Source organism: Triticum dicoccoides, chromosome 7A (genome assembly GCF_002162155.2).
Source record: "Triticum dicoccoides isolate Atlit2015 ecotype Zavitan chromosome 7A, WEW_v2.0, whole genome shotgun sequence".
NCBI classification, from domain to species: Eukaryota; Viridiplantae; Streptophyta; class Magnoliopsida; order Poales; family Poaceae; genus Triticum; species Triticum dicoccoides.
The window spans coordinates 738,599,169-738,625,343 of record NC_041392.1 but is presented as its reverse complement, the minus strand read 5'-3'; the positions used below and the strand labels follow the sequence as shown (position 1 = coordinate 738,625,343).

The 26,175-nt window shown below is 43.4% G+C and overlaps 1 protein-coding gene across 2 annotated transcripts; it reads left to right on the top strand.

Moving 5' to 3' along the window:
• The first annotated feature begins 276 nt into the window (after positions 1-276).
• Positions 277-4,833, top strand: LOC119327575 (phytoene synthase 1, chloroplastic-like). Of its 2 annotated transcripts, XM_037600673.1 has the most exons (7): positions 277-476; positions 575-1,263; positions 1,382-1,432; positions 2,024-2,196; positions 2,849-3,084; positions 3,888-4,080; positions 4,280-4,453. In XM_037600673.1, the coding sequence occupies exons 2-7, from the start codon at positions 795-797 to the stop codon at positions 4,451-4,453; spliced, it is 1,296 nt and encodes a 431-aa protein (XP_037456570.1). In that variant the 5' UTR covers positions 277-476; positions 575-794. The 2 variants fall into 2 exon arrangements, with proteins under 2 accessions (XP_037456570.1, XP_037456571.1); XM_037600674.1 differs by lacking the exon at positions 277-476 and having other exon boundaries at positions 795-1,263; positions 4,280-4,833.
• The last annotated feature ends 21,342 nt before the right edge of the window (positions 4,834-26,175 follow it).

The following is a 26,175-nucleotide window of genomic DNA, read 5'->3' as shown; positions in this document are numbered from 1 at the left end:
CCACCGGCGCCAGGAATGCATGACGCCATGTCACCGGGCGCGAGGCGCCACGTAGGAGCGCCCTGGCCGGATTCGTCCATCCATCCCTTTCCAGGTGTCACCACTGAGCGGCCGCCAAGGCACGCACCCGCAGCGCGCCCATGTGATAACCCTATCCCCTCATCTCACCGGCCGGCCATTGTCTCCTCCACGTCTCCCTTCTCTCTCTCTCTCTCTCTCTCTCTCTCTCTCTCTCTCTCTCTCTCAAAGGCAGAGGAAGCAAGAGGACACTGGACGCAGAGAGAGGGAGACACTGGACTTTGTCCTCGCATGGAACCTTGGCAGCAGCATATTCACATACGCGCGCTCACTCTCAGCGGGATCTGGCCGTACGTGTGTATCGGCTGCTTGTTTGACGGCGATTTGGCGCAGGTTAAGGCGGCATATGCCGTGAGCTTGTAGAGGGATCGAGCTTGCAGCGGGCGTGCTGATAAGAGGTGAGTGGCCTAAGCCGTTCCTCGTGCATAAGGCCTTTTGCCCAAGCACAAGAGAATTGTCGCCATTATATCTCACTCACTGTGTAGTATATATGCAGGGGTGCATGGCAAACTAGTGGTCGGTAGTGCGGCCACCACTCCGGCCCATACAAAGCGTGTGCGTGTCCAAGAACGCCTTTCCCCCCGGCTCACACGAGAGTGGTGAATCCATCCACGGTGCGTGCCTCAATTCTCTCCCTTGCAGGGGAGAGCAGAGCTCCGTTTCCTCCTCGGCGCGGCGGAGACGAGCTCCGGCGGTTTGGGGTTGGCGTTGCGCGCATGCAGCAGATGGCCACCACCGTCACGCTGCTGCTCGGGGCAGCCTCGTCCCCCGGCCCCGCCGCCGGTGATGGCGCCGCGCGGGACGGCTTCCAGTGCTCCCGCCTGCTACCCAAGAAGAAACAGCAGAGGCCGCGCTGGGTGCTCTGCTCGCTCAAGTACGGCTGCCTCGGCGTCGGCGAGCCGGGGGAGGCGGGCGGCCGGAGCGCGGCGTCGCCGGTGTACTCCAGCCTCACCGTCAGCCCCGGAGGCGACGCCGCCGTCGCCGTCGTCTCGTCGGAGCAGAAGGTGTACGACGTGGTGGTGAAGCAGGCGGCATTGCTCAAGCGCCAGCTGCGCCCCTCGCAGCAACAGCAGCAGGCGCCGCCAGCCGTCGCCAGGGAGCTGGACGCGCCGCGCGGCGGGCTCGGGGAGGCCTACGCCCGCTGCGGCGAGATCTGCGAGGAGTACGCCAAGACCTTCTACCTCGGTACGCCACTCCTTCGTGGATACTCTGTTTTTCTTGAGCCATGGTGGCAGGCTGCGTGCCAAGCCGGTGTTCCGGTGATCATGGAGCTCACTCGTTCATGTCTGGTCGTGCATGGCAGGGACCTTGCTGATGACCGAGGAGCGGCGGCGCGCCATATGGGCCATCTACGGTAATCTGAAAATTCACCATGCCTGGTTTGGACCCTCCATTGTTGCTCCCCTGTTGTGGTATCAGTATGTGTCACACAGTGTTAGTTAGTGTCAGTAATGTGACTGAAAATTCAGCTAGTTTCATTCTCACTTCAGACCGTCAGAAAGGGCATGCCCACATTTTGCATCAGTTAAATTGCTACATATTGTATTTAACAGCAACTTGCAAGAATCTTCAACACTCCCCAAGAAAATTGGCCACTTTAAAGTTAATGGTGTGAACTAGTTCTGGATGCGAATAATGGCAAATAGAAACATTGCTGAACTTGCATGCTATGTGTTTACAGATACTCCTATATACGTAGTATAGTCAGTGAAGAATAAAGGGTTCGTATAACACTTTTTTATATGCCATTATGTGTGGAAGCATCAAATTAGGCTTTTTGTTGGCTAAATGGCTTCAATAGGATCAAAGTACACGAGAAAAGGTTGCAAGAACATATTCCTCAAATTGCCTGGGGACATGAATCTGAGGGTACCGTCAGTTCTAAATGAGATATACTCTAGGCATCAATCACTTTCAGAATCTGATGTATAGCATCATTGTTCAGTATGGTGCAGGAGGACAGACGAGCTGGTGGACGGTCCCAACGCGTCGCACATCACGCCGCAGGCGCTGGACCGGTGGGAGAGGAGGCTGGAGGACCTCTTCGCCGGGCGCCCCTACGACATGCTCGACGCCGCGCTCTCTGACACCATCACCAAGTTCCCCATAGATATTCAGGTATCAGCTTAGCCGGTGCATAATTGTTCAGTCCACATTGTATGATTCTGGTAGAACAGAGTGGTGGTGGATATTCCCTGTCAGCATCAAATTGCCCCTAGACCTCACAATCTCAGTGCAAGATGACCGGAAAGTCGATGATTGGTCAAAATTGTTTCGTTTGTCGGCCTTTGGTTAGTCTCTGATGCTGTTGTTGAGCCGTATGAACTTTTCACACATTGTAGTGGGGGCTTATCCTGTTGACTAGACGCTATAGTGGGAATCGTCTGGTCAAAGATATGTTTAATCAAAGTGGGGAAATTATAGGGAGAACTTTTCAGTAAGTATTATTCCCGAGCATACCTAGAACAAACAGGAACTTGGAAATGATGTAGAAGGAGAAATGAAATCAGGGAGAGTCCAAGTAACTCCAGACCTGAATTATACATCATGAAAATGTACCTGGTCACTCTTTTTTACTGGGCTTTGTGGTTTTCGGCCTAATTTCCCATATAAACCGCGTTACTCTCTATTTCTTTTCTTTTTCTCATAGTGAAATCGGCAGTGATCCTGCCTTGCATTGTAAAAAAAAGGTCTTGGTCGTTCTTAGCACTACTACTTATGAAAAATATTATTGATTTTCTAAATGACCAATTACTTTTACATATGCCAGCCCTTCAAGGACATGATCGACGGGATGCGGACGGACCTCAAGAAGGCGAGGTACAAGAACTTTGACGAGCTCTACATGTACTGCTACTATGTTGCCGGCACCGTGGGGTTGATGAGCGTCCCGGTGATGGGCATTGCGCCCGACTCCAAGGCGACAGCTGAGAGCGTCTATGGCGCCGCTCTGGCTCTCGGGCTCGCGAACCAGCTCACCAACATACTCAGGGATGTCGGAGAAGAGTAAGCCACTCACTCACTACCAATACAATGCAATAGTTTTCCCTTGTAAAATCATTTTTTTAGAAAAGGAGCATGACCCCCGGCCTCTGCATCTGAGAGATGCATACGGCCACTTTATTGATTATTCTCAGGACCTTACAAAGTATTACAACAATGAGCCTGAATCCACCATCTTGACAACACATGCCGCTACTCCTATCCAAAATGATGAAGGGGTGCTAGCTGGGCCACTACCCAAACCACTCACCAAAGCCTAACATCAAAAGCCGGAAACCGAAACATATTCGGAAGCCCCAGCCGAGCCACATACCGGGTCTGGGCACAATCCGGTCAGACGCACTCGTGTGTCGTCGCCGCCATCTTCCACAGGTCCGTCTTCAGATCATATTGAGGCTTCTACCTTGTCTGGCCACTCTACCATCGACGTCACCATGACGCCAGACAGCAACCTCCTCCTGCGCGAGTCCATCTCCGTGCATCGGGCGGCGAGCCTCCGCAGCGCCATGCCGCCGATCTTCGCCGCCATCAATGAGTGAGATGAAGTACCGCTCCACCACGGCATGTACAAGGTGACGAAGGGCGAGGTCCCCATCGGAGACACGGGCGGAAGAGAAGCACCGCAGCCCCGAGACACTGCCCGGAGTTGCGACGCAGTAGATCAGGCGGGCCGTCACCAGGAACCAGACAAGCACGCCATGCACCCCAGCATCCCCATCCCCATGCCCATCCCTTGTAAAATCATGATATGGACATTTCGAGATAGCACTATCCTGAATTTTTTGGTGTTTCGAATAATTTCCCAGTGCAAGAAGAGGAAGGATATATTTGCCGCAAGACGAGCTTGCGGAGGCAGGGCTCTCCGATGAAGACATCTTCAAAGGAGTCGTCACCGACAAGTGGAGAAAATTCATGAAGAGGCAGATCAAGAGGGCGAGGATGTTCTTCGAGGAGGCGGAGCGAGGGGTGACTGAGCTTAGGAAGGAGAGCCGGTGGCCGGTAAGTGCCCAGCCACGACTTGAATGTGAAACAAAACTACATATTGATCTCACATCATTGTTAATTATCAGTAGCAAAAATGATGCTACGTGTAGTTCGTGGGGGGTCGCCTCCCCCCACCCTTGGTATAATAATCATTGAAAAAAATTAGGGGCTCAAATGGAAGATAATATGGTTTTGCATTGCATTGCAATTGCAGGTTTGGGCCTCTCTGTTGTTGTACCGGCAGATCCTTGACGAGATCGAAGCGAATGACTACAACAACTTCACCAAGAGGGCCTATGTTGGGAAGGCGAAAAAGGTGCTTGCGCTCCCTGTCGCGTACGGGAGATCGCTGCTCTTACCGTATTCACTGAGAAATAACCAGACCTAGAAGAAAGAACAAAGCAAGATGAAGATGGTCAGGTTAGGCTAGATAGAATGAAACATGGCAGTGTGGCGACATCTGCCTTGGAGCTCTGCATCCAGTTAGTTGGCCAAACAATGCGGCGAATCGATCAGTACAATCCTCAGTGATCAATGTTGTAGGCATGACATGAAGTTCTGGCAAAGGAAGGGAGAAGAACACTGCAGCCAACCGAGATGAAGACCAAATGTTTGCATGTATATTATTATTCTAGAACATGTGCCTTTGAAGACAGAACAACATGTATATATATACTCGTTGTTGGTCCCGAATTCGGGAAACATGTATGTTATTCTGTAAGCATATATATTCGAATAATATGGTTTGGAATGCAAAACTGAGAAAATGTGACGTTGTTTCTAAAGTAAGGACATGCCGCTCAAAGGAAACCAGTTATGCAAGACATTGAAAAATTAACATTGGTCATCTATGAATTGTTCTTGCATCAAGCGAGTAACTAATATCTGAGATTTCACACCGGATTAGGTTTTTGGTTTATGATTGCAGCCTTGTAGGAAGTGGAGAGGAATGGATGCGAGAAGATGTTTTTTGCGAAAACATAAAAAAGGGGGTTAAAATTAATCACGGAGGCTGACCCTTTTCGGTGTAAAATATCTGTTATACTTTCCAAAATTAATCATATAATAATATTAGCTATTTATTCAGAACATGTTGAATTTTAATATGCACAACTTTCGCTTGGGTAGGCCGGTCAATTAAAGCAACACAAAGTCGCGAGCGAGCTCTAGCTCTGTTTTTTTTCTTTTCCTATGTTATTCTGGGGTTTCTATTTTGATTTTCTAGAATAACTCAAAAATTATTTACTCTTAAAAAATGAATATTTTAAAACTTAAGAACCCCTTTTGTGAAATGTTAGCATATTTTATAAATACGAGATTTTTTTTCAAATCAGAGAACATTTATTGAAATTTCGGAAAAAATATAGATTTTGAAAAATTAAACATGAATATTTTCTAAAATTTGGATTTTTTGGAAAGTAAAAAAAATCCTGCAAAAAGCAGCAATGAAAAAAAAACTGTACCCGAAACTTCTAAAAGGTTCCAGAAATTGGGAAAACCAGAGAACATAACTAATTAAATTGGCGCACCTAGTACAGTCACCGGCTCGCTTGTCTCTGTGGCTTGGGCATTGCTCCCCCCTTTCCTTTTTTTTCCAAACTCATCAAGGCACAACATAGGTGATGATGACGATGATGCCTTGAAAAATCGTGCATGTTTGCTCGATTGTGTACTTGATAAGAGCATATATAATTTCTTAGTAGTGTATATGCATGACCGACAAAATAAAATAAAATAATATTAGGTGTATTTTGGAGGAAAGACCCCAAGGCCCAACCTATTTTGAAAGCTTTACAAGGGCCTCCACCCTCTGCAACACCAGATAGATTGCGTAAAATAACAAAAACATAAAAGGAGCAGGTCGCAAGAAAACACAAAAAAGAGAAAACACCAACAGCTAAACCACAGAAAGGGAATTCCACATCCCACACTAAGGTTAACCTTTTTTAAAAGTTAACATGAGGGCTGCCAAGATTCCATTAATAGAATTATAGAAGGGACACCAAATGTAACTGAACTTAACTATAAGCAAACTCCACCTTCGTTTGTTTGGTTGCACTCCTCCAGGATTCAACATTTTCAATGACAAGCCAACAAGCTTCTACTTCCGCCATAGCATGAAAGACTGCATAGAAGCGCTTCCTTGGAGTTCCTTTTTGTAGCAAACCAATTAATCACACCTACTATATCTGTACTACTATGTACTCTATGAATTACTTGAATATCAGCCGTTGGACGAAGCCGATGCGATGGTGGACAGGTGGCAAATCCGGATGTTGCTAGCCATTGGATCTTCTCTTTACTACACAATTTTCCGCCACATGTACTATCTAGAAGAGTTTAGTATTGGGCTTACACTCTACGAATATTTTGCATAAAACTCAAAAAAACTTTTCTAATTTTTTTCTAGACTCTTCTATATGTAGACTCTCCCCACGTCTTTTTCTAACAAAACTATCATTTATTTTCAATGGGTAGTTATTTCTTTGTGTTCAAGGCCACAAAGGTACCTTCATAGTCACATTTATCTTTCCAAATGCAACACTAGCTATTCTTGTTATTTTCTATTAAAAACTGCAATATGAGATACATAAAAAGATACCACTTGGACACAACAAGGCTGGTTTATGTTACCCAAGTTTTGTATCTTATACTTTATGCATCTGCTTCAAAATGTTCACTTACCTATTATAATATATACCATAACAGTATGCTAATCTTTGCTGGTTATCCAAGTTCTAACGTGCAATGCACGTAAATTTACAAGTGTATTCTAAAAACCCAAGGTGTGGTTCAATTCAAAGCACAACATAAAGCTACATCATCCAAATGTTAAAAAAAATCTTTTTCTTTCCTGTTTCTTTTTTCTTTTTTCCCTTCCAAATTAATTTTTCTTTTTCTTGTTTCTGTAAATTCATAATTTTCAAAAAATGTTCAGCATTTGAATTGTTGTTCAAATTTTCGAAACATATTCAGACTTTCAAAATTCTATACCTCTTTTAATTGTTTTTTAACTTTTAAATTTTCTTCTCGTGTCAAAATTCAAAAAATGTTCCCATTTTTGTAAAAAAACACTTGTGTTTTCCAAAAAATTCTAGATTTAAAAATTGCAATTTAAAAAATGTTCCAAATGCGAGAAAATGTTCATAAATTCAAAATAATGTCCGTGTTTCAGAAAACTCATTTGATATAGTTGTTCTGAATGTTCAAAACATGTTCCCAGTTTCAAAAATTCTTCACAAATTTAAAAAATGCTCGTGTTTTTATATAAGGTTCATGTTCTCAAAACATGCTTGTGAACTTCAGAAAATGACCCTATTTCAATATTTTCCAATGTTCTTCGAGAAATGTACGGAATGTTCAAATAATTGGAATTTAAAAAAAATCACGTTTCCAAGAGTATTTGACAATTCATATTTTAGAAAAAAAACAATTCTGACACTGCAATGTGTTCTTAAATATTCTCATTGTTCATTGGTTAGCAGTACACGCTTGTTCTAGTGGCTAGCAGCACCTAGTCGGGACTTTGATGTCATCAGTTTGATCGTTCAACGCGCTGTTTTTTTTTAATTTTTACCCGCACCTTACAAACACAGGTCGTTTCGGTGTCAACCAGTGGGTTGCCCAGACACGAACTGTCGTGTGTCCCATGCGCTATTTCATGAAAATAGCACCATATAGTAGCTCTCATGCAACTGGCTCAAGAAAAGCAAAATTATATGTATTGATTTTGTTCCGTCCGTTCCGCACTTAGTTCCCGAATTTTTTTACATTTGTCCCCAGGTGCGCCGAACTGGGCCTACCACGCATTTACCTTTCTGTCAGATAGATGAGCAGCAAATAATTTAGGTCAGGAGGGGACTGAACTATGGTCCTTCCCTGTTGTGCCGATGGACAAAACCAACTCATCCAGCTTGAAATTATGATAGGAATAGTCCCACCTTGGAGCTTTATACTAAATTACACATGTTTTGATATGTCTCTAGGTTGCCTGAAAAAAGGAGGTTGTCTGATAATAAGGAAGTTGTCTCGAGAATCATGAGCAGAACGATGAACTCCCTAAATTATTGCTGGTGGTAGCTTCCATGTGCCAACGAGAATATGGCGGTTGGCTATAATTGAAAAGACATGCAGTCACATGCCAATAAAAGAGAAAATGTTGGTTTTGCTCCAATTAAAAAAACTATGGGCACGTGAGTGCTAAAATAATCAAAGAGAATAAACCCTAATAAAGAAGGGACAGTCATGCCTAGTTATGCGACGATTATCCTAATGAAACCGGATTTATGCGATGCAATTAATTAGTAATCACTCTGGTTATGCCATTGTAGGAGTGAGTGGTTGAAGCGACTGTGTCCTAAAGGTTGCCGCCCAACAACCAAATGATGAGGAAGGCACAACCCCAATACGAAGGTGGAGCCGGAGGAAAAAAAGGTACTAGTTGGATGGCCTCTGCCACGCCGACCAATCCCACCACTATCAAGATCTCGTGGGTTAGACATGACCCGCGAGAAGACCGCAACTCATCGCTCTATCACGCACTGCTGCGGAGACAATTTTTGGTGGACAAATCAATTATCTTTCTAGCTGCTTCTCGGGAAAAAAATATCTCTTTCATTGCAATGCACGGACATATGTGCTAGTATATTATAAAAACACAATGTATTGTTCAATTCAAAGAACAACTTTAAGCCACATCATCTAAATTATTTTAGCTATTAGATTTGCAAGTTATAGGAAGGACCTAACCAATAGTTAGCAACCGTATAATAGCATTGTCATTTGGCAGGCTTTCATTCAACAAATTCATGTCCAATGCATCTCTAATAGTGGTTCCTAATGTAAAGTGACTCTACAAAGTAATAAATGAAGCTCTCTAGGTTATCATAGCTATGACACTACCCACTGTGAAATACTAAAATAGACTAGTAACATATACATGTTACTAGTCTAAGTTACTCCCCACTATGACTTGCCTAATGCCCCTCAAGTCTGCATGTGTGTCGTTAGCCAGTGCATGGTTTTATGAGTTGAAAAAATGGTTGTGTAGTATATCCTCGAACTCTCTGTGGTATTATCTGGAAAATCTCTGATTGAACTCAATATAATTCTGAACATGATGGTATAATGTCAAAACCAAACCCGTAGTCTAACACAAAGAGAACTATCTCTATCCATGACCGAATCCGGGAACTATATGAATTTTAGAACGAATGCCATCTGAGGCCCTTCGGTGTGATGTTTGGTCGGAAAATATCCATTCTAGTTTTACTAGATAAATATAATGTTATGACTGGTGAATATTTTTCTTAATCTGTATGAACAAACCTGCAAAATCGACCAAAAAATAGACAATTCTTAGTCATATGAGATATTGCCGCGTCCAAAAATAAAGCCAAGGAAAATTGCAGGCTTCATCAAGTTCCTTTTGAAGCAACATATCTTAATTCACATTTTGATGCCCCTCCAGGTCTCCAATGACAATAATACAAAAGACCAGACATGTACATTTTTTGTTAACCTGACTCATATGTTTTACTAAGGATGTCAATGGGAAGGGTATGGTGCATGTAAAATAATCCCATACTCATACTCATGTTTCTGATGGCGTAAAATCTGCCCGAACCTACCCATCAGGTAAATATCCATGTCCATGCCCTATGGGTATATGTGCCCGATTGGTACGCATTGGGAAGATCAACACAACATCAAAAGATGGTGCTGTAAATGCTAGTCCAATGTTTGATGGAGGCACCAGCCACTAAGAGATTTCCATGGTTGGAGAATTGATTATTGGGAGGAGGATGTGGGTAGGAAATGCAACCTAATATATAGAAACATTAGGTACCTTAGTGTTTACTACACATAAGGCCCAAAGATATACCTGGCTGTAACTCGGGCCGTGCCGGGCCTGAAAAAGCTCGCATCAGAAAACCTAGGCCTGAACCCGGCCTTTGGGCCTAGATTTCAAGCCCAAGCCTGGCCCATCAGTGGAAAAGCCCGCCGCGCCTCGGGCCTCAGGTCGGGCCTCTTCCCTAAGACGCACATATGTCAAGCCCAAACCCGTCCTGCCATGTCATTCGGGCTCAAAACCTAGGCCCAAGCTCGGCCCGTGGGTAAGACCAGACCGTGCCGGGTCGGGCTATTTTGAGCCGGGCCGGGCCGGATTTCCCGTGGGCAGGTATACCCAAAGATAACCGGGAAGGGTCTGGGCATACCCATGGGCACAAAATCGTACCCTTGCCCTACCGATGACTAGTCGGGTAGAGTTTGGGTACTGACTATGGGCATAAATATGTGCCCATACCATACCCATGCGAGTGGGGTGCCCATGCCCATAGGTAAAATTGCCATCATTAGGTTTTACTTGGTCGACGCCAAAGAGTGAGAACCTAAATTTGTCAAATACACCTCTTCCGAGGCTTTCAAAGAAGCTCATGTGCCTCTCACCTCAAGGAGTGGGAACATAAAATCTTTGGTTGCGACCGTCGCAAGGTAAGCTGCCAAACCAGAAAGATCACCAAACACATGGACATAGAAGCCAGAAGAACGACTATATAAAGATAGAATGCGGCATCCACACAAGATCAAAGAATCATGAAATGTTTATTTTGTATAATGCTTCGTTCGCCGTTGGCATGATGTCGTGATGGCCACACAAACCTAACAAAAAAGGTAAACATAAACTTCATGGGAACGTTTAATACGTTGTTTCAACCTAACGATGCCAAATCGTGGTTCTAAAATTTAAGGGGAACCTACACAGATTAAAATGGTGGACAACGTCTGGCCATATATCTCCTTTTATGTTACAAGCCTGAAAGTTCTATGACGACATAAGAAAAATAATTGCTTTACAAGTTCCAATATTCACAAAAGGGAATCTAGGGATTTAAATTGTGTACAAGGCCTGGTCATATGTCTTATTATTATATGAGAGTACAGCTTGAAAGGTCCATCCCCGCAAAAAAAAGCTTGAAAGGTCCACGCCGACAATCTTTTTCCACTACCCTTATACAAAGGGAAAAGCTTGCCGTCATCCGGCGGATCGTAGTGGCCGCGTCCGCCACCTTCGCTTCATGACACGCATCCAAATGAAGGCTTGCATGTCGTCTTTTATCGAATACGCTTTCGAAATAGAGGCTATGTTTCAGAAACAAATGTGGTGTTGCAATTGTTTACGACGCATCTAGTTTTGCAACAAAACGAGGCGCAAAATTATTTTCTGCAACATGACATATGTTACAAATGTTTTCCGCAACACACCTTCTGTTACAAATATTTTTACAATAGTATTTGTCTTGCAGATATTTCCGCAGCATCACCTATGATCTTTGTTGCAGAAAATATTTCTATAACAAATTCTGTTGTAAATAAAATTCTATAGATGTTTCCGCAACACGATCTTTGTTGCGGAAAATATTATATAACAAACTATGTTGCAAAAAAATCTACAGACGTTTCTGCAACATGCTCTTTGTTGCAGAAAATTCTACAACATAATCTATACTTAAAAGGTTAAAATGCCCGTCAGACATTTGATGACATTGGTGTGAAGGGGATTTTTTTGTTTGTGCAACAGACCTCTTGTTGCCAAGGGGACGAGGGCACAACGCTACGTTTGTTGCAACGGGGCAAGAGCAAAGGTTTTTTTTTCCTATAACAGAAATCTTGTTTCTGAAGCACATGCTTTGTTTCAGAAAAAAAAGGTTCGGCGGGAGCGCAACACAAGCTTTGTTGCAAAGGTTGATGCACGCTCAATGAAAGAAGATCAGACGGTTGGTTTGCTCACGATCCTACGGCTACTAAGGTGACGGATGTTTTCTAAATATCACCTGGCAGACGCGTAGCTGCCCCCTTATACAAATCTGTTTGCTCGATTGTGCACTTGATAAGAGCATATATACTGTCTTAGTAGTGTATATACATGATTGAGAAAATAAAATAAAATAATATTAGGTGTATTTTGGAGGAAAGATCCTAAGGCCCAACTTATTTTGAAAGCTTTACAAGGCCCTCCACCCTCTGCAACACCAGATAGATTGCGTTAAATAACGAAAAACATAAAAGGAGTAGGTCGCCAGAAAACACATAAAAAAAACCAGCTAAACCACAGAAAGGGAATTCCACATCCCACACTAAGGTTAAACTTTTTTTAAAGTTAACATGAGGGCTGCCAAGATTCCATTAATAGAATTATAGAAGAGACACCAAATGTAACTGGACATAACTATAAGCAAACTCCACCTTTGTCTGTTTGGTTGCACTCCTCCAGGAGTCAACATTTTCAATGACAAGCCCACCAGCTTCTACTTCCGCCATAGCATGAAGGACTGCATAGCAAATTGAATTTGGCTCCAGAAGCCCTTCCTTGGAGTTCCTTTTTGTAGCAAACCAATCACTCATACCAATATCTATCTATTATCTACTATATCTTTGTACTCTATGAATAACTTTGAATATCAGCCGTTGGACGAAGCCGATGCGATGGTGGAGAGGTGGCAAATCCGGATGTTGCTAGCCATTGGATCTTCTCTTACTACACAAGATTTTGCCACATGTACTATCTAGAAGAGTTTAGTATTGGACCTAAACTCTATGAACATTTTGCATAAAACTCAAAAAACTTTTCTAATTTTTTCTAGACTCTTCTATACGTAGACTCTCCCCACTTATTTTTCTAACAAAACTATCATTTATTTTTAATTGGTAGTTATTTCTTTGTGTTCAAGGCCACAAAGGTACCTTCATAGTCACATTTATCTTTCCAAATGCAACACTAGCTATTCTTGTTATTTTCTATTAAAAACTGCAATATGAGATAAAAGATACCACTTGGACAAAACAAGGTTGGTGTAATTTACCCAATTTTGAATCTTATACTTTATGCATCTGCTTCAAAATTTTCACTTACCTATTCTAATATATACCATAACAGTATGCTAATCTTTGGTTGTTATCCAAGTTCTAATGTGCAATGCACGTATATTTACAAGTATATTCTAAAAATCCAATGCGTGGTTCAATTCAAAGCACAACATAAAGCTACATCATCCAAATGGTCAAAAAATCTTTTTCTTACCTGTTTCTTTTTTCTTTGTTCCCTTCCAAGTTTACTTTTCTTTTTCCTCTTTCTGTAAATTCATTATTTTCAAAAAAAATGGTTCAGAATTTGAATTATTGTTGAAATTTTCGAAAAATATTCAGAATTTCAAAATTCCTTTTCTCTTTTAACTTTTTTTGAAATTTAATTTTTTCCTTCTCGTTTCATTTTTTCCAAAATTCAAAAAATGTTCTAATTTTTGGAAAAATACTTGTGTTTTCCAAAATTGTTCTAGATATAAAAATTGCATTTTAAAAAATGTTTCAAATGCAGAAATGTTCGCAAATTCAAAATAATGTCCATGTTGAAGAAAACTCATTTGATATAGTTGTTTTGAATGTTCAAAACATGTTCCCATTTTAAAAATTTGTTGACAAATTTACAAAATGTTCGTGTTTTTATATGAGGTTCATGTTCTCAAAATATGCTTGTGAATTTCAGAAAATGACCCTGTTTCAATATTTCTTCATGTTCTTCGAAAAATGTATGGAATATTCAAAAAGCTTTTCAGAATTAAAAAAAATCACGTTTCCCACAGTATTTGGCGATTCATATTTAAGAAAAAAAAGATTCTGACGCTGCAGTGTGTTCTTAATATTGTTGTTGTTAATTGTTTAGCCTTACGCGCTTGTTCTAGTGGCCAGTAGCACCTAGTCGGGACTTTGATGTCATGAGTTCGATCGTTCAACACGCCGTTTTATTTATTTTTACCCGCGCCTTAGAACACAGGTTGCTTTGGTGTCTACCAGTGGGCTGGCCCAGACGCGAACTATTGTGCGTCCCATGCGCTATTTCACGAAAATAGCATCATATAGTAGCTTCCATGCAGCTGGCTCAAGAAAAGCAAAATTATACGTATTGATTTTGTTCCGTCCGTTCCGCACTTAGTTCCTGATTTTTTTGTTTGTCCCCAGGTGCGCCAAACTGGGCCTACCACACATTTACCTTTTTGTCAGACGGACGAGTAGCAAATAATTTAAGTCGGAAGTGAACTGGACTATGGGTCTTCCCTGTTGTGCCGATGGACAAAACCAACTCAGATAGCTTGCAATTATGATAGAAATAGTCCCACCTTGGAACATTATACTAAATCACACCTGTTTTTATATGTCTCTAGGTTGCCTGAAAAAAAGGAGGCTGTCTGATAATAAGGAAGTTGTCTCCAGAATCATGAGCACAATGATGGACTCCCTAAATTATTGCCGGTGGTAGCTTGCATGTGCCAAAGATAATATGGCAGTTGGCTATAATTGAAAAAAATGCGGTCACATGCCAATAGAAGAGAAAATGCTGGTTTTGCTCTAATTAAAAAAAATACTATGGGCACACGAGTGCTAAAATAATCAAAGAGAATAAACCCTGATAAAGAAGGGACATTCATGGCTGGTTATGCAATGATTATGCTAATGAAACCGGATTTATGTGATGCAATTAATTAGTAATTACTCCGGTTATGCCATTGTAGGAGAGAGTGGTCGAAGCGATTGTGTCCTAAACGTTGCTGTGTAGCAACCGAATGATGAGGCAGGCACAACCCCAATACGAAGGCGGAGCCGGAGGAAAAAAAGGTACGAGTTGGATGGTCGCTGCCACGCCGACCAACCCCACCACTATCAAGATCTCGCGAGCTAGACATGACCCGCGAGAAGACCGCAACTCCTCGCTCTATCATGCACCGCTTGAAAGAACATGCGGTGCCCCCATGTTTGGTTTTGGTAATTGATGACAATCTCTATGGACTAATGGTTGCCTTGAGTTATATTTGAAGGTTTTGTCCATAGGCTTTTCTTGGAGTACATGTGTTGGTTTCAAGGAGAGTTTGTGTCGACCAAGGTGCTATTCAAGAAATTACCTAAAGATTGGTCTTGTGAGAGGTTGATCAAGACTAAGTTAAAGAGTGAATCAAGTTGATCAACCCACAAAGTGTAGAAGATGTACCGAGAGGGATCAAGTGATCCCATGGTACGGTAAGCATTGTCAATTACGCTTTGTGTACTAACCCATGGTCTTCGTAAGGGTTCTTTGTGGGGTTAGGTTACGGAAGAGTAGCTCACCCATAGTAGAGTATGGTGGAGCAATCAACTAGTCTTCATCGACTCAACACAATCAAGAAAGGTTGCAGTGTGCAAGTTCAAGTGGAGCATCACGAAGAGATCAAATGCTTGAAGCTTGCCGTCCATTGTGGTGACAATGGACTTGTGAAGATGTGCGGAAGAAAGGCTCACCCATAGTGGAGTATGGGGGAGCAATCAACTAGTCTTCATCGAGCCAACACAATCAAGAAAGGTGGTCCAACTTGAGGGAGTCAAGATCGTCATCATCTAGCTCAAGTGGACCATGTGCAAGGCAAAGGTTTTCCCTTGGTAGGTTTTCTATTTTACCGGTCTCATGATGGTAGTTGGGAGACCGGGTTATAGGATCGATTGCCGTACTATCAAGGGGGGCTCTCAATGAGTAGCTTGATCGTATCGTTCATAGAGAGCTCAAACCATTGCATCCTTGCATCATCTTTATTGGTTCTTGTTTGGTTCTTCTCTTTGTGAGTTTTGGAGCTTATGGTCATCTTGGTGACAAGCTCAAGTTCATCGAAAACGGAGTCCACTCGCATCTTCTATGATGTTTTCGATGTTGGAGGTTTTTGCCGGTTCTTCTCGGTTGGAGGTTTCTCTCCTCTATTTGTTGGCATACCTCCCTTGCCTCTTCTTACTATAACCTCCAAACAAATGAGTCGCTGTTTTGATGCTACTCGTCATCTTGTTTCCAACAAGCTTGAGTTTGCTCAATTCGGAGCTCATTTGCAGAAGTTATGGCAGTTCTGATTTTCTTGAGTGTGGTTTTTGTCAGGGTCCCAGCGATAGTACCGTGGTACCCAGCGGTAGTACCGCTGAGGAGTCACAAGCGGCAGTACCGCTCCGCAGCGGTAGTACCGGCGGTGACTCCGCAGCGGTAGTACCGGCGGTGACTCCGCAGCAGTACTACCGTTGGCTTACCAGGTCCCTACCGCGTCGATTCGAGGGGTCTTTTTCTGTGTCGGATTGTGCGGTACCTCGCTGCGGCAGTAGTGCGGCAGTACCGCTCCTTAGCGGCAGTACCGCCCTTCCTCCGTGGTAGTACCGCCCGGTTCCCTCTTTCCCTTTACCCTTCATTCTGTGCGGCAGTACTGCCGAAGGGAGTGGTAGTACCACTTAACCCAGCGGTAGTACCGCTGTCTCCTGCGGTACTACCGCCCCAAGGTTCATGTTTTTTTGCTCCTTTTCCCTGTTTCTTCCACCTGAGCGGTAGTACCGCTCGTGGAGCGGTAGTACCGCTCATGTGCGGGCTGAGCACATAACGGTTGGATTTTCCCCCTCCTATAAAAGGGGGTCTTCTTCCCCATTGAACCTTATCATTTGAGCTCGTGTTCTTTCCCCATTGTTGACCTTCTTCGAGCTTACTAACTCTCAATCACTCCATGGATTCTTGCTAGTTTTTGAGGGAAAAGAGAGAGGAGATCTAGATCCACATTTCCACCAATCACTTTCTCCTCTATGTGAGGGGAACCCCTTGGATCTAGATCTTGGAGTTCTTGGTGTTCTCCTTCTTTTTCTTCCTCTCATTTTCCTCCCTAGCATTAGTTGCTTCGGTGGGATTTGAGAGAGAAGGACTTGGGCACTCCGTGTGTCCTTGCCATTGCATTTGGTGCATCGGTTTGAGTTCTCCACGTGATACGTGGAAGTTACAAGTTGAGAAGCTTATTACTCTTGGGTGCTTGGTACCCTTGAGCTTGTTCCTCTTGGGTGCTTGGGCTACCTAGATGGTTGTTGGTGTTCGGAGCTCAATCATTGTGGTGCAAAGCTCCGGGCAAGCGTCGGGGTCTCCAATTAGGTTGTGGAGATCGCCCCGAGCAATTTGACGGGTACCGGTGACCGCCCCCAAGGGTTGCCAAAGTGTACGGGTTCGGTGACCGCCCCCAAGGGTTGCCGTTTGTACGGGTTCGGTGACCGCCCTCAAGGGTCCCTTAGTGGAATCACGGCATCTTGCATTGTGCGAGAGCGCGAGGAGATTACGGTGGCCCTAGTGGCTTCTTGGGGAGCATTGTGCCTCCACACCGCTCCAAACGAAGATTAGCATCCGCAAGGGTGTGAACTTCGGGATACATCATCGTCTCCTCGTGCCTCGGTTATCTCTTACCCGAGCCCTTTACTTATGCACTTTACTTTGTGATAGCCATATTGTTTCTTGTCATATATCTTGCTATCACATAGTTGCTTATCTTTCTTAGCATAAGTTGTTGGTGCACATAGGTGAGCCTAGTTGTTTTAGGCTTTGTGCTTGGCAAATTAACCGCTAGGTTTATTCCGCATTTGTTGAAGCCTAAACCGTAATTATTTTAAAACGCCTATTCACCCCCCCCCCTCTAGGCGACATCCACGATCTTTCAATTGGTATCAGAGCCTCGTCTCTCTTTATAGGGCTTAACCGCCTAGAGAGTAAGGATGTCCACTAGGGATTAGGATTCTCTGACACTCTTAGTTTTGATGGCACAAATTTTGATGTTTGGGTAATTCGCATGCTTAATCTGTTTAGGGTCATGGACCCAAATTTAGAGCGAATTGTAGATATGGGTTTTTCTCCTCCGAAGGATCCCCAAAGATTATCTTTAGAGGATGAGAAAAACTCTTATCTCGATGCTCAAGCTTCTAATGTGATTTTCGATGCTTTGAGCAATGTAGTTATATTTCAACTCATGCCGTTCTGAGATGCTCATGAGTTATGCACAAAGCTTCAAGATAAATATGGCGTGTCCAAGTTTTGTGGGGATGATTGTTCCCCCTCCACATCCGGCTGTATAGTCTTCTCAACTTCTTCTACTTCACCTACATGTGGATTGCCACAAGGTAATGTTATGGTGAGTAGTGTTGGTCATTGCAATGATGATAGTGTACCTATCATTGATGACTCTTCATCACTATCTTGTTGCAATGTTCCATCTTTGTACTTTAGCACTTCGAGCACTCCAAATGTCTCACATGCTTGTGTTGATAGTTCTTGCATATCATGTAGAAATTGCTTGACTAAATCTCATGATGATATGCTTGCTATGCCTTGTTGCCATGATAAAAATGTATCTATTTTCTCGAGTTGTTGTGCTAACAATGTAGAGGAAACCCAACACTCCATGGAACAAGATGTGGTTTTAAATGGTGCTTCAAGGGATCCTACATCATCATCTATTGCTTTTTGGCTTATGGCTAAGGCTTCAAAGGTATCTCCTACTTTGAAACCCAATATGTCTCTTGATCATGATGCTGATGCTAATGATGATGAGGATAATGATGAAGAGAATGACAATGTTGCCTCCTTAAAAATTAAGGGGGAAATAGTTTTTAAAGCTCTTCATAAAAAATAAAATTGCTCGTTCCAACTTCATGGAAATCATGTCCATTGCCATTGAGGGCAAGAAGTATATTGATGAGTTGGAATCTCGTCTTGAGGAGCATGAGGTCACCATTGATAAAATGGAAGGTTATGAGCGTGATTACGCAAATGAAATTGCGGACCTCTCTCAAGCTCTTGAACTTGAACAAACCACCAAGGAATCTCTTGAGGAGACTTTTGCTCTAGAATTATCTAGAGTGAGGGAATCTCGTGATAGAGCTCTTGAGGTGGCCAATGATTTTGAAACTAAAAATGAGGAGGTTGAAGTTGTGCATGCTAAACTCCTTGAGGACTTTGAGCACCTCGAAAATGGCTCAAGGGTCATTAAGAGTGAGCTCATCAAACTCACCGAGTCTCATGCTCAACTTAAAGCTTCATATTCTAAAGAGCTTGCCAATTTGTCTTCTCCTCTTGTTGTTAATGATGATGCTTGTGCTACTAACTCTATCTCTTGTGAAGCATCCATTTTGAAGGAGAATGTCGAGCTTCGGGCTCAACTTGAGTTGCTATCTAGCAATTATGGGAAATTGGAAGAAAACCATGAAAAGCTCACAAGCTCTCATGATGATCTCCTAGTATCCCATAATGTGCTAAAATTAGCTCATGAGGCCATGCTTGCTAAGGTAACATCTAGTGAGCCTCATGTGGATACTAGCACTACTTCTAGTCAAAATGCTATATTGCCATGTGCTAGTCCTTGTAATTCATCTACTCACAATGCTGGTACATCTTGTGATGAATTGCTTTTCTTGCCTTGTTGCTCTAACGATGAAGCTTATACTTCCTCTAGTACTTGTGTTGAGACTAACCATGTAGAGGAAATCAAAGAGCTCAAGGCCCAAGTCACTTCTTTGAAGAAAGACTTGGAAAAGAGTCATGAAGGGAAATCCACACTCAACAATATCTTGAGTGTGCAAAAATCCCCCAATGACAAAGGTGGACTTGGATTCAACTCCAATAATAAGAAGAAGTCCAAGATGATCAAGAAGAAGGGCCAAGAACAAGTCAAGAATTCGGCCAAGATTATTTGCTTCAAGTGCAAAGTAGAAGGGCATCATGTTAGATCTTGCCCATTGAAGAAGAAGCCCATTAGTGAGAAGCAACAAGGGAAGCGGCCACAAGTTCACTCTCATTCTCAACCTCAAGTTGAAGAAAGGCCTCTTCCCAAGAAGACTCAAGCTAATGCTTATCAAGTTGAGAAATCAAGTGAGAAGAAAGTGAAGAGTAGACGTTGCTACCTATGTCGCGAGAAAGGTCACCTCGCTTCTTCATGCACTAGTGGTAACTTATCCAACCCAATTATTATTGATGATGTCTATTCTCTTGGGAAGGATAAGGTTGGCAATGTGGTTGCCAAGTTTGTTGGTACTCAAAGTGGTCTGAAGCAAAGAACCATTTGGGTAGCCAAGCCTATTGTGACTAACCTCTTAGGACCCAACAAGCTCAAACTTGATTAATAGGTGATGTTGGAGGTCATTGGAGACTTGGCTACATTATGAAGAATTAAGGGGACTTCATCATTCTTATTGTCTCAAGCCAAGTCATTCAGATTATCAAGTTTCTATCTTATATCCAATGTTCCTCCTTGCGGTAACTCGTGCTTAAATTATTTACATTGAAAGTTACTTGCCCCTTTGCATGTTTGGCTTTGTTCCTTGCATGTGTTTGTATATGTCGTGCTTCCAACTTGATTATCTTGAGCAATCAAGTATGTCGGTGTTGGTTTGCACATCATGTACATGTGTGTCGTTAGTTGAGCCTTTGTGAATCTTGGTCATATCTTAGTTGGCTCTTGTGAGAGATTAGTGGAATATCCCATTATGGGGGAGTGATGTGCTTTGTGCACCTCACAATCCTATATATGTGTGTACATGAGTAATACCATCTAGTATATATGATGCAGTATTGCAAACCCAATAGCTTGGTGAATGCCTTCTGCTGCCATGGAGTGGACAAACGCTACTCTTCTAGGTGAATCAATATTTTCTGGTCTTTTTGAATAACAAATTCTGCATGCTGCAAATATGGGCGTCATTGCTCTATGCCTACCACACTGGCCAAATATTCCTTTTCATATCTGGACAACACACGGTATCTTGGGCTCAATGATTTGCTCATAAAGGCAATAGGATGCCCCCCTGTTGCAACACAGCTCCAATTCGTGTATCACATGCATCCGTTTCCACCACGAATGTTTTGGTGAAGTCCGGCAGAGCCAATACTGGAGCTGAGATGAGCTACTGCTTCAAAAGATTCAAAGCTTGCTCAGTGTTATCTGTCCAAACAAATGAGTCGCTGTTTTGATGCTACTCGTCGTCTTGTTTCCAACAAGCTTGAGTTTGCTCAACTCGGAGCTCATTTGCAGAACTTATGCCAGTTCTGGTTTTCTTGAGTGTGGTTTTTGTCAGGGTCCCAGCGGTAGTACCGTGGTACCCAGCGGTAGTACCGCTGAGGAGTGACAAGCGGCAGTACCGCTCCTTAGCGGCAGTACCGCCCTTCCTCCGCGGTAGTACCGCCCGGTTCCCTCTTTCCCTTTACCCTTCATTCTATGCGGCAGTACCGCCGAAGGGAGCGGTAGTACCGCTGAACCCAGTGGTAGTACCGCTGTCTCCTGCGGTACTACCGCCCCAAGGTTCATGTTTTGTTGCTCCTTTTCCCTGTTTCTTCCACCTGAGCGGTAGTACCGCTCGTGGAACGGTAGTACCGCTCATGTGCGGGCTGAGCACATAACGGTTGGATTTTCCCCCTCCTATAAAAGGGGGTCTTCTTCCCCATTGAACCTTATCCTTTGAGCTCGTGTTCTTTCCCCATTGTTGACCTTCTTCGAGCTTGCTAACTCTCAATCCCTCCATGGATTCTTGCTAGTTTTTGAGGGAAAAGAGAGAGGAGATCTAGATCCACATTTCCACCGATTACTTTCTCCTCTATGTGAGGGGAACCCCTTGGATCTAGATCTTGGAGTTCTTGGTGTTCTCCTTCTTGTTCTTCCTCCCATTTTCCTCCCTAGCATTAGTTGCTTCGGTGGGATTTGAGAGAGAAGGACTTGGGCACTCCGTGTGCCCTTGCCATTGCATTTGGTGCATCGGTTTGAGTTCTCCACGTGATACGTGGAAGTTACAAGTTGAGAAGCTTATTACTCTTGGGTGCTTGGTACCCTTGAGCTTGTTCCTCTTGGGTGCTTGGGCTCCCTAGACGGTTGTTGGTGTTCGGAGCTCAATCATTGTGGTGCAAAGCTCCGGGCAAGCGTCGGGGTCTCCAATTAGGTTGTGGAGATCGCCCCGAGCAATTTGACGGGTACCGGTGACCGCCCCCAAGGGTTGCCAAAGTGTACGGGTTCGGTGACCGCCCCCAAGGGTTGCCGTTTGTACGGGTTTAGTGACCGCCCTCAAGGGTCCCTTAGTGGAATCACGGCATCTTGCATTGTGCGAGAGCGTGAGGAGATTACGGTGGCCCTAGTGGCTTCTTGGGGAGCATTGTGCCTCCACACTGCTCCAAACGGAGATTAGCATCAGCATGGGTGTGAACTTCGGGATACATCGTCGTCTCCTCGTGCCTCGGTTATCCCTTACCCGAGCCCTTTACTTATGCACTTTAATTTGTGATAGCCATATTGTTTCTTGTCATATATCTTGCTATCACATAGTTGCTTATCTTTCTTAGCATAAGTTGTTGGTGCACATAGGTGAGCCTAGTTGTTTTAGGCTTTGTGCTTGGCAAATTAACCGCTAGGTTTATTCCGCATTTGTTCAAGCCTAAACCGTAATTATTTTAAAACGCCTATTCACCCCCTCCCCTCTAGGCGACATCCACGATCTTTCAATTGGTATCAGAGCCTCGTCTCTCTTTATAGGGCTTAACCGCCTAGAGAGTAAGGATGTACACTAGGGGATTAGGATTCTCTGACACTCTTAGTTTCGATGGCACAAATTTTGATGTTTGGGTAATTCGCATGCTTAATCTCTTTAGGGTCATCGACCCAAATTTAGAGCGAATTGTAGATATGGGCTTTTCTCCTTCGAAGGATCCCCAAAGATTATCTTTAGAGGATGAGAAAAACTCTTATCTCGATGCTCAAGCTTCTAATGTGATTTTCGATGCTTTGAGCAATGTAGTTATATTTCAACTCATGCCGTTCCGGGATGCTCATGAGTTGTGGACAAAGCTTCAAGATAAATATGGCGTGTCCAAGTTTTGTGGGGATGATTGTTCCCCCTCCACATCCGGCTGTATAGTCTTCTCAACTTCTTCTACTTCACCTACATGTGGATTGCCACAAGGTAATGTTATGGTGAGTAGTGTTGGTCATTGCAATGATGATAGTGTACCTATCGTTGATGACTCTTCATCACTATCTTGTTGCAATGTTCCATCTTTGTACTTTAGCACTTCGAGCACTCCAAATGTCTCAGATGCTTGTGTTGATAGTTCTTGCATATCATGTAGAAATTGCTTGACTAAATCTCATGATGATATGCTTGCTATGCCTTGTTGCCATGATAAAAATGTATCTATTTTCTCGAGTTGTTGTGCTAACAATGTAGAGGAAACCCAACACTCCATGGAACAAGATGTGTTTTTAAATGGTGCTTCAAGGGATCCTACATCATCATCTATTGCTTTTTGGCTTATGGCTAAGGCTTCAAAGGTATCTCCTACTTTGAAACCCAATATGTCTCTTGATCATGATGCTGATGCTAATGATGATGAGGATAATGATGAAGAGAATGACAATGTTGCCTCCTTAAAAATTAAGGAGGAACTAGTTTTTAAAGCTCTTCATAAAAATAAAATTGCTCGTTCCAACTTCATGGAAATCATGTCCATTGCCATTGAGGGCAAGAAGTATATTGATGAGTTGGAATCTCGTCTTGAGGAGCATGAGGTCACCATTGATAAAATGGAAGGTTATGAGCGTGATTACGCAAATGAAATTGCGGACCTCTCTCAAGCTCTTGAACTTGAACAAACCACCAAGGAATCTCTTGAGGAGACTTTTGCTCTAGAATTATCTAGAGTGAGGGAATCTCGTGATAGAGCTCTTGAGGTGGCCAATGATTTTGAAACTAAAAATGAGGAGCTTGAAGTTGTGCATGCTAAACTCCTTGAGGACTTTGAGCACCTCGAAAATGGCTCAAGGGTCATTAAGAGTGAGCTCATCAAACTCACCGAGTCTCATGCTCAACTTAAAGCTTCATATTCTAAAGAGCTTGCCAATTTGTCTTCTCCTCTTGTTGTTAATGATGATGCTTGTGCTACTAACTCTATCTCTTGTGAAGCATCCATTTTGAAGGAGAATGTCGAGCTTCGGGCTTAACTTGAGTTGCTATCTAGCAATTATGGGAAATTGGAAGAAAACCATGAAAAGCTCACAAGCTCTCATGATGATCTCCTAGTATCCCATAATGTGCTAAAATTAGCTCATGAGGCCATGCTTGCTAAGGTAACATCTAGTGAGCCTCATGTGGATACTAGCACTACTTATAGTCAAAATGCTATATTGCCATGTGCTAGTCCTTGTAATTCATCTACTCACAATGCTGGTACATCTTGTGATGAATTGCTTTTCTTGCCTTGTTGCTCTAACGATGAAGCTTATACTTCCTCTAGTACTTGTGTTGAGACTAACCATGTAGAGGAAATCAAAGAGCTCAAGGCCCAAGTCACTTCTTTGAAGAAAGACTTGGAAAAGAGTCATGAAGGGAAATCCACACTCAACAATATCTTGAGTGTGCAAAAATCCCCCAATGACAAAGGTGGACTTGGATTCAACTCCAATAAGAAGAAGAAGTCCAAGATGATCAAGAAGAAGGGCCAAGAACAAGTCAAGAATTCGGCCAAGATTATTTGCTTCAAGTGCAAAGTAGAAGGGCATCATGTTAGATCTTGCCCATTGAAGAAGAAGCCCATTAGTGACAAGCAACAAGGGAAGCGGCCACAAGTTCACTCTCATTCTCAACCTCAAGTTGAAGAAAGGCTTCTTCCCAAGAAGACTCAAGCTAATGCTTCTCAAGTTGAGAAATCAAGTGAGAAGAAAGTGAAGAGTAGAAGTTGCTACCTATGTCGCGAGAAAGGTCACCTCGCTTCTTCATGCACTAGTGGTAACTTATCCAACCCAATTATTATTGATGATGTCTATTCTCTTGGGAAGGATAAGGTTGGCAATGTGGTTGCCAAGTTTGTTGGTACTCAAAGTGGTCTGAAGCAAAGAACCATTTGGGTAGCCAAGCCTATTGTGACTAACCTCTTAGGACCCAACTTGGTTGGGGACCAACAAGCTCAAACTTGATCAATAGGTGATGTTCGAGGTCATTGGAGACTTGGCTACACTATGAAGAATTAAGGGGCCTTCATCATTCTTATTGTCTCAAGCCAAGTCATTCGGATTATCAAGTTTCTATCTTATATCCAATGTTCCTCCTTGCGGTAACTCGTGCTTAAATTATTTACATTGAAAGTTACTTGCCCCTTTGCATGTTTGGCTTTGTTCCTTGCATGTGTTTGTATATGTCGTGCTTGCAACTTGATTATCTTGAGCAATCAAGTATGTGTGTGTTGGTTTGCACATCATGTACATGTGTGTCGTTAGTTGAGCCTTTGTGAATCTTGGTCATATCTTAGTTGGCTCTTGTGAGAGATTAGTGGAATATCCCATTATGGGGGAGTGATGTGCTTTGTGCACCTCACAATCCTATATATGTGTGTACATGAGTAATACCATCTAGTATATATGATGCAGTATTGCAAACCCAATAGCTTGGTGAATGCCCTCTGCTGCCATGGAGTGGACAAACGCTACTCTTCTAGGTGAATCAATATTTTCTGGTCTTTTTGAATAACAAATTCTGCATGCTGCAAATATGGGCGTCATTGCTCTATGCCTACCACAATGGCCAAATATTCCTTTTCATATCTGGACAACACACGGTATCTTGGGCTCAATGATTTGCTCATAAAGGCAATAGGATGCCCCCCTGTTGCAACACAGCTCCAATTCGTGTATCAGATGCATCCGTTTACACCACGAATGTTTTGGTGAAGTCCGGCAGAGCCAATACTGGAGCTGAGATGAGCTGCTGCTTCAAAAGATTCAAAGCTTGCTCAGTGCTATCTGTCCAAACAAATGAGTCGCTGTTTTGATGCTACTCGTCGTCTTGTTTCCAACAAGCTTGAGTTTGCTCAACTCAGAGCTCATTTGCAGAACTTATGCCAGTTCTGGTTTTCTTGAGTGTGGTTTTTGTCAGGGTCCCAGCGGTAGTACCGTGGTACCCAGCGGTAGTACCGTTGAGGAGTCACAAGCGGCAGTACCTCTCCGCAGCGGTAGTACCGGCGGTGACTCCGCAGCAGTACTACCGTTGGCTTACCAGGTCCCTACCGCGTCGATTCGAGGGGTCTTTTTCTGTGTCGGATTGTGCGGTACCTCACTGCAGCAGTAGTGTAGCAGTACCGCTCCTTAGCGGCAGTACCGCCCTTCCTCCGCGGTAGTACCGCCCGGTTCCATCTTTCCCCTTACCCTTCATTCTATGCGGCAGTACCGCCGAAGGGAGCGGTAGTACCGCTGAACCCAGTGGTAGTACCACTATCTCCTGCGG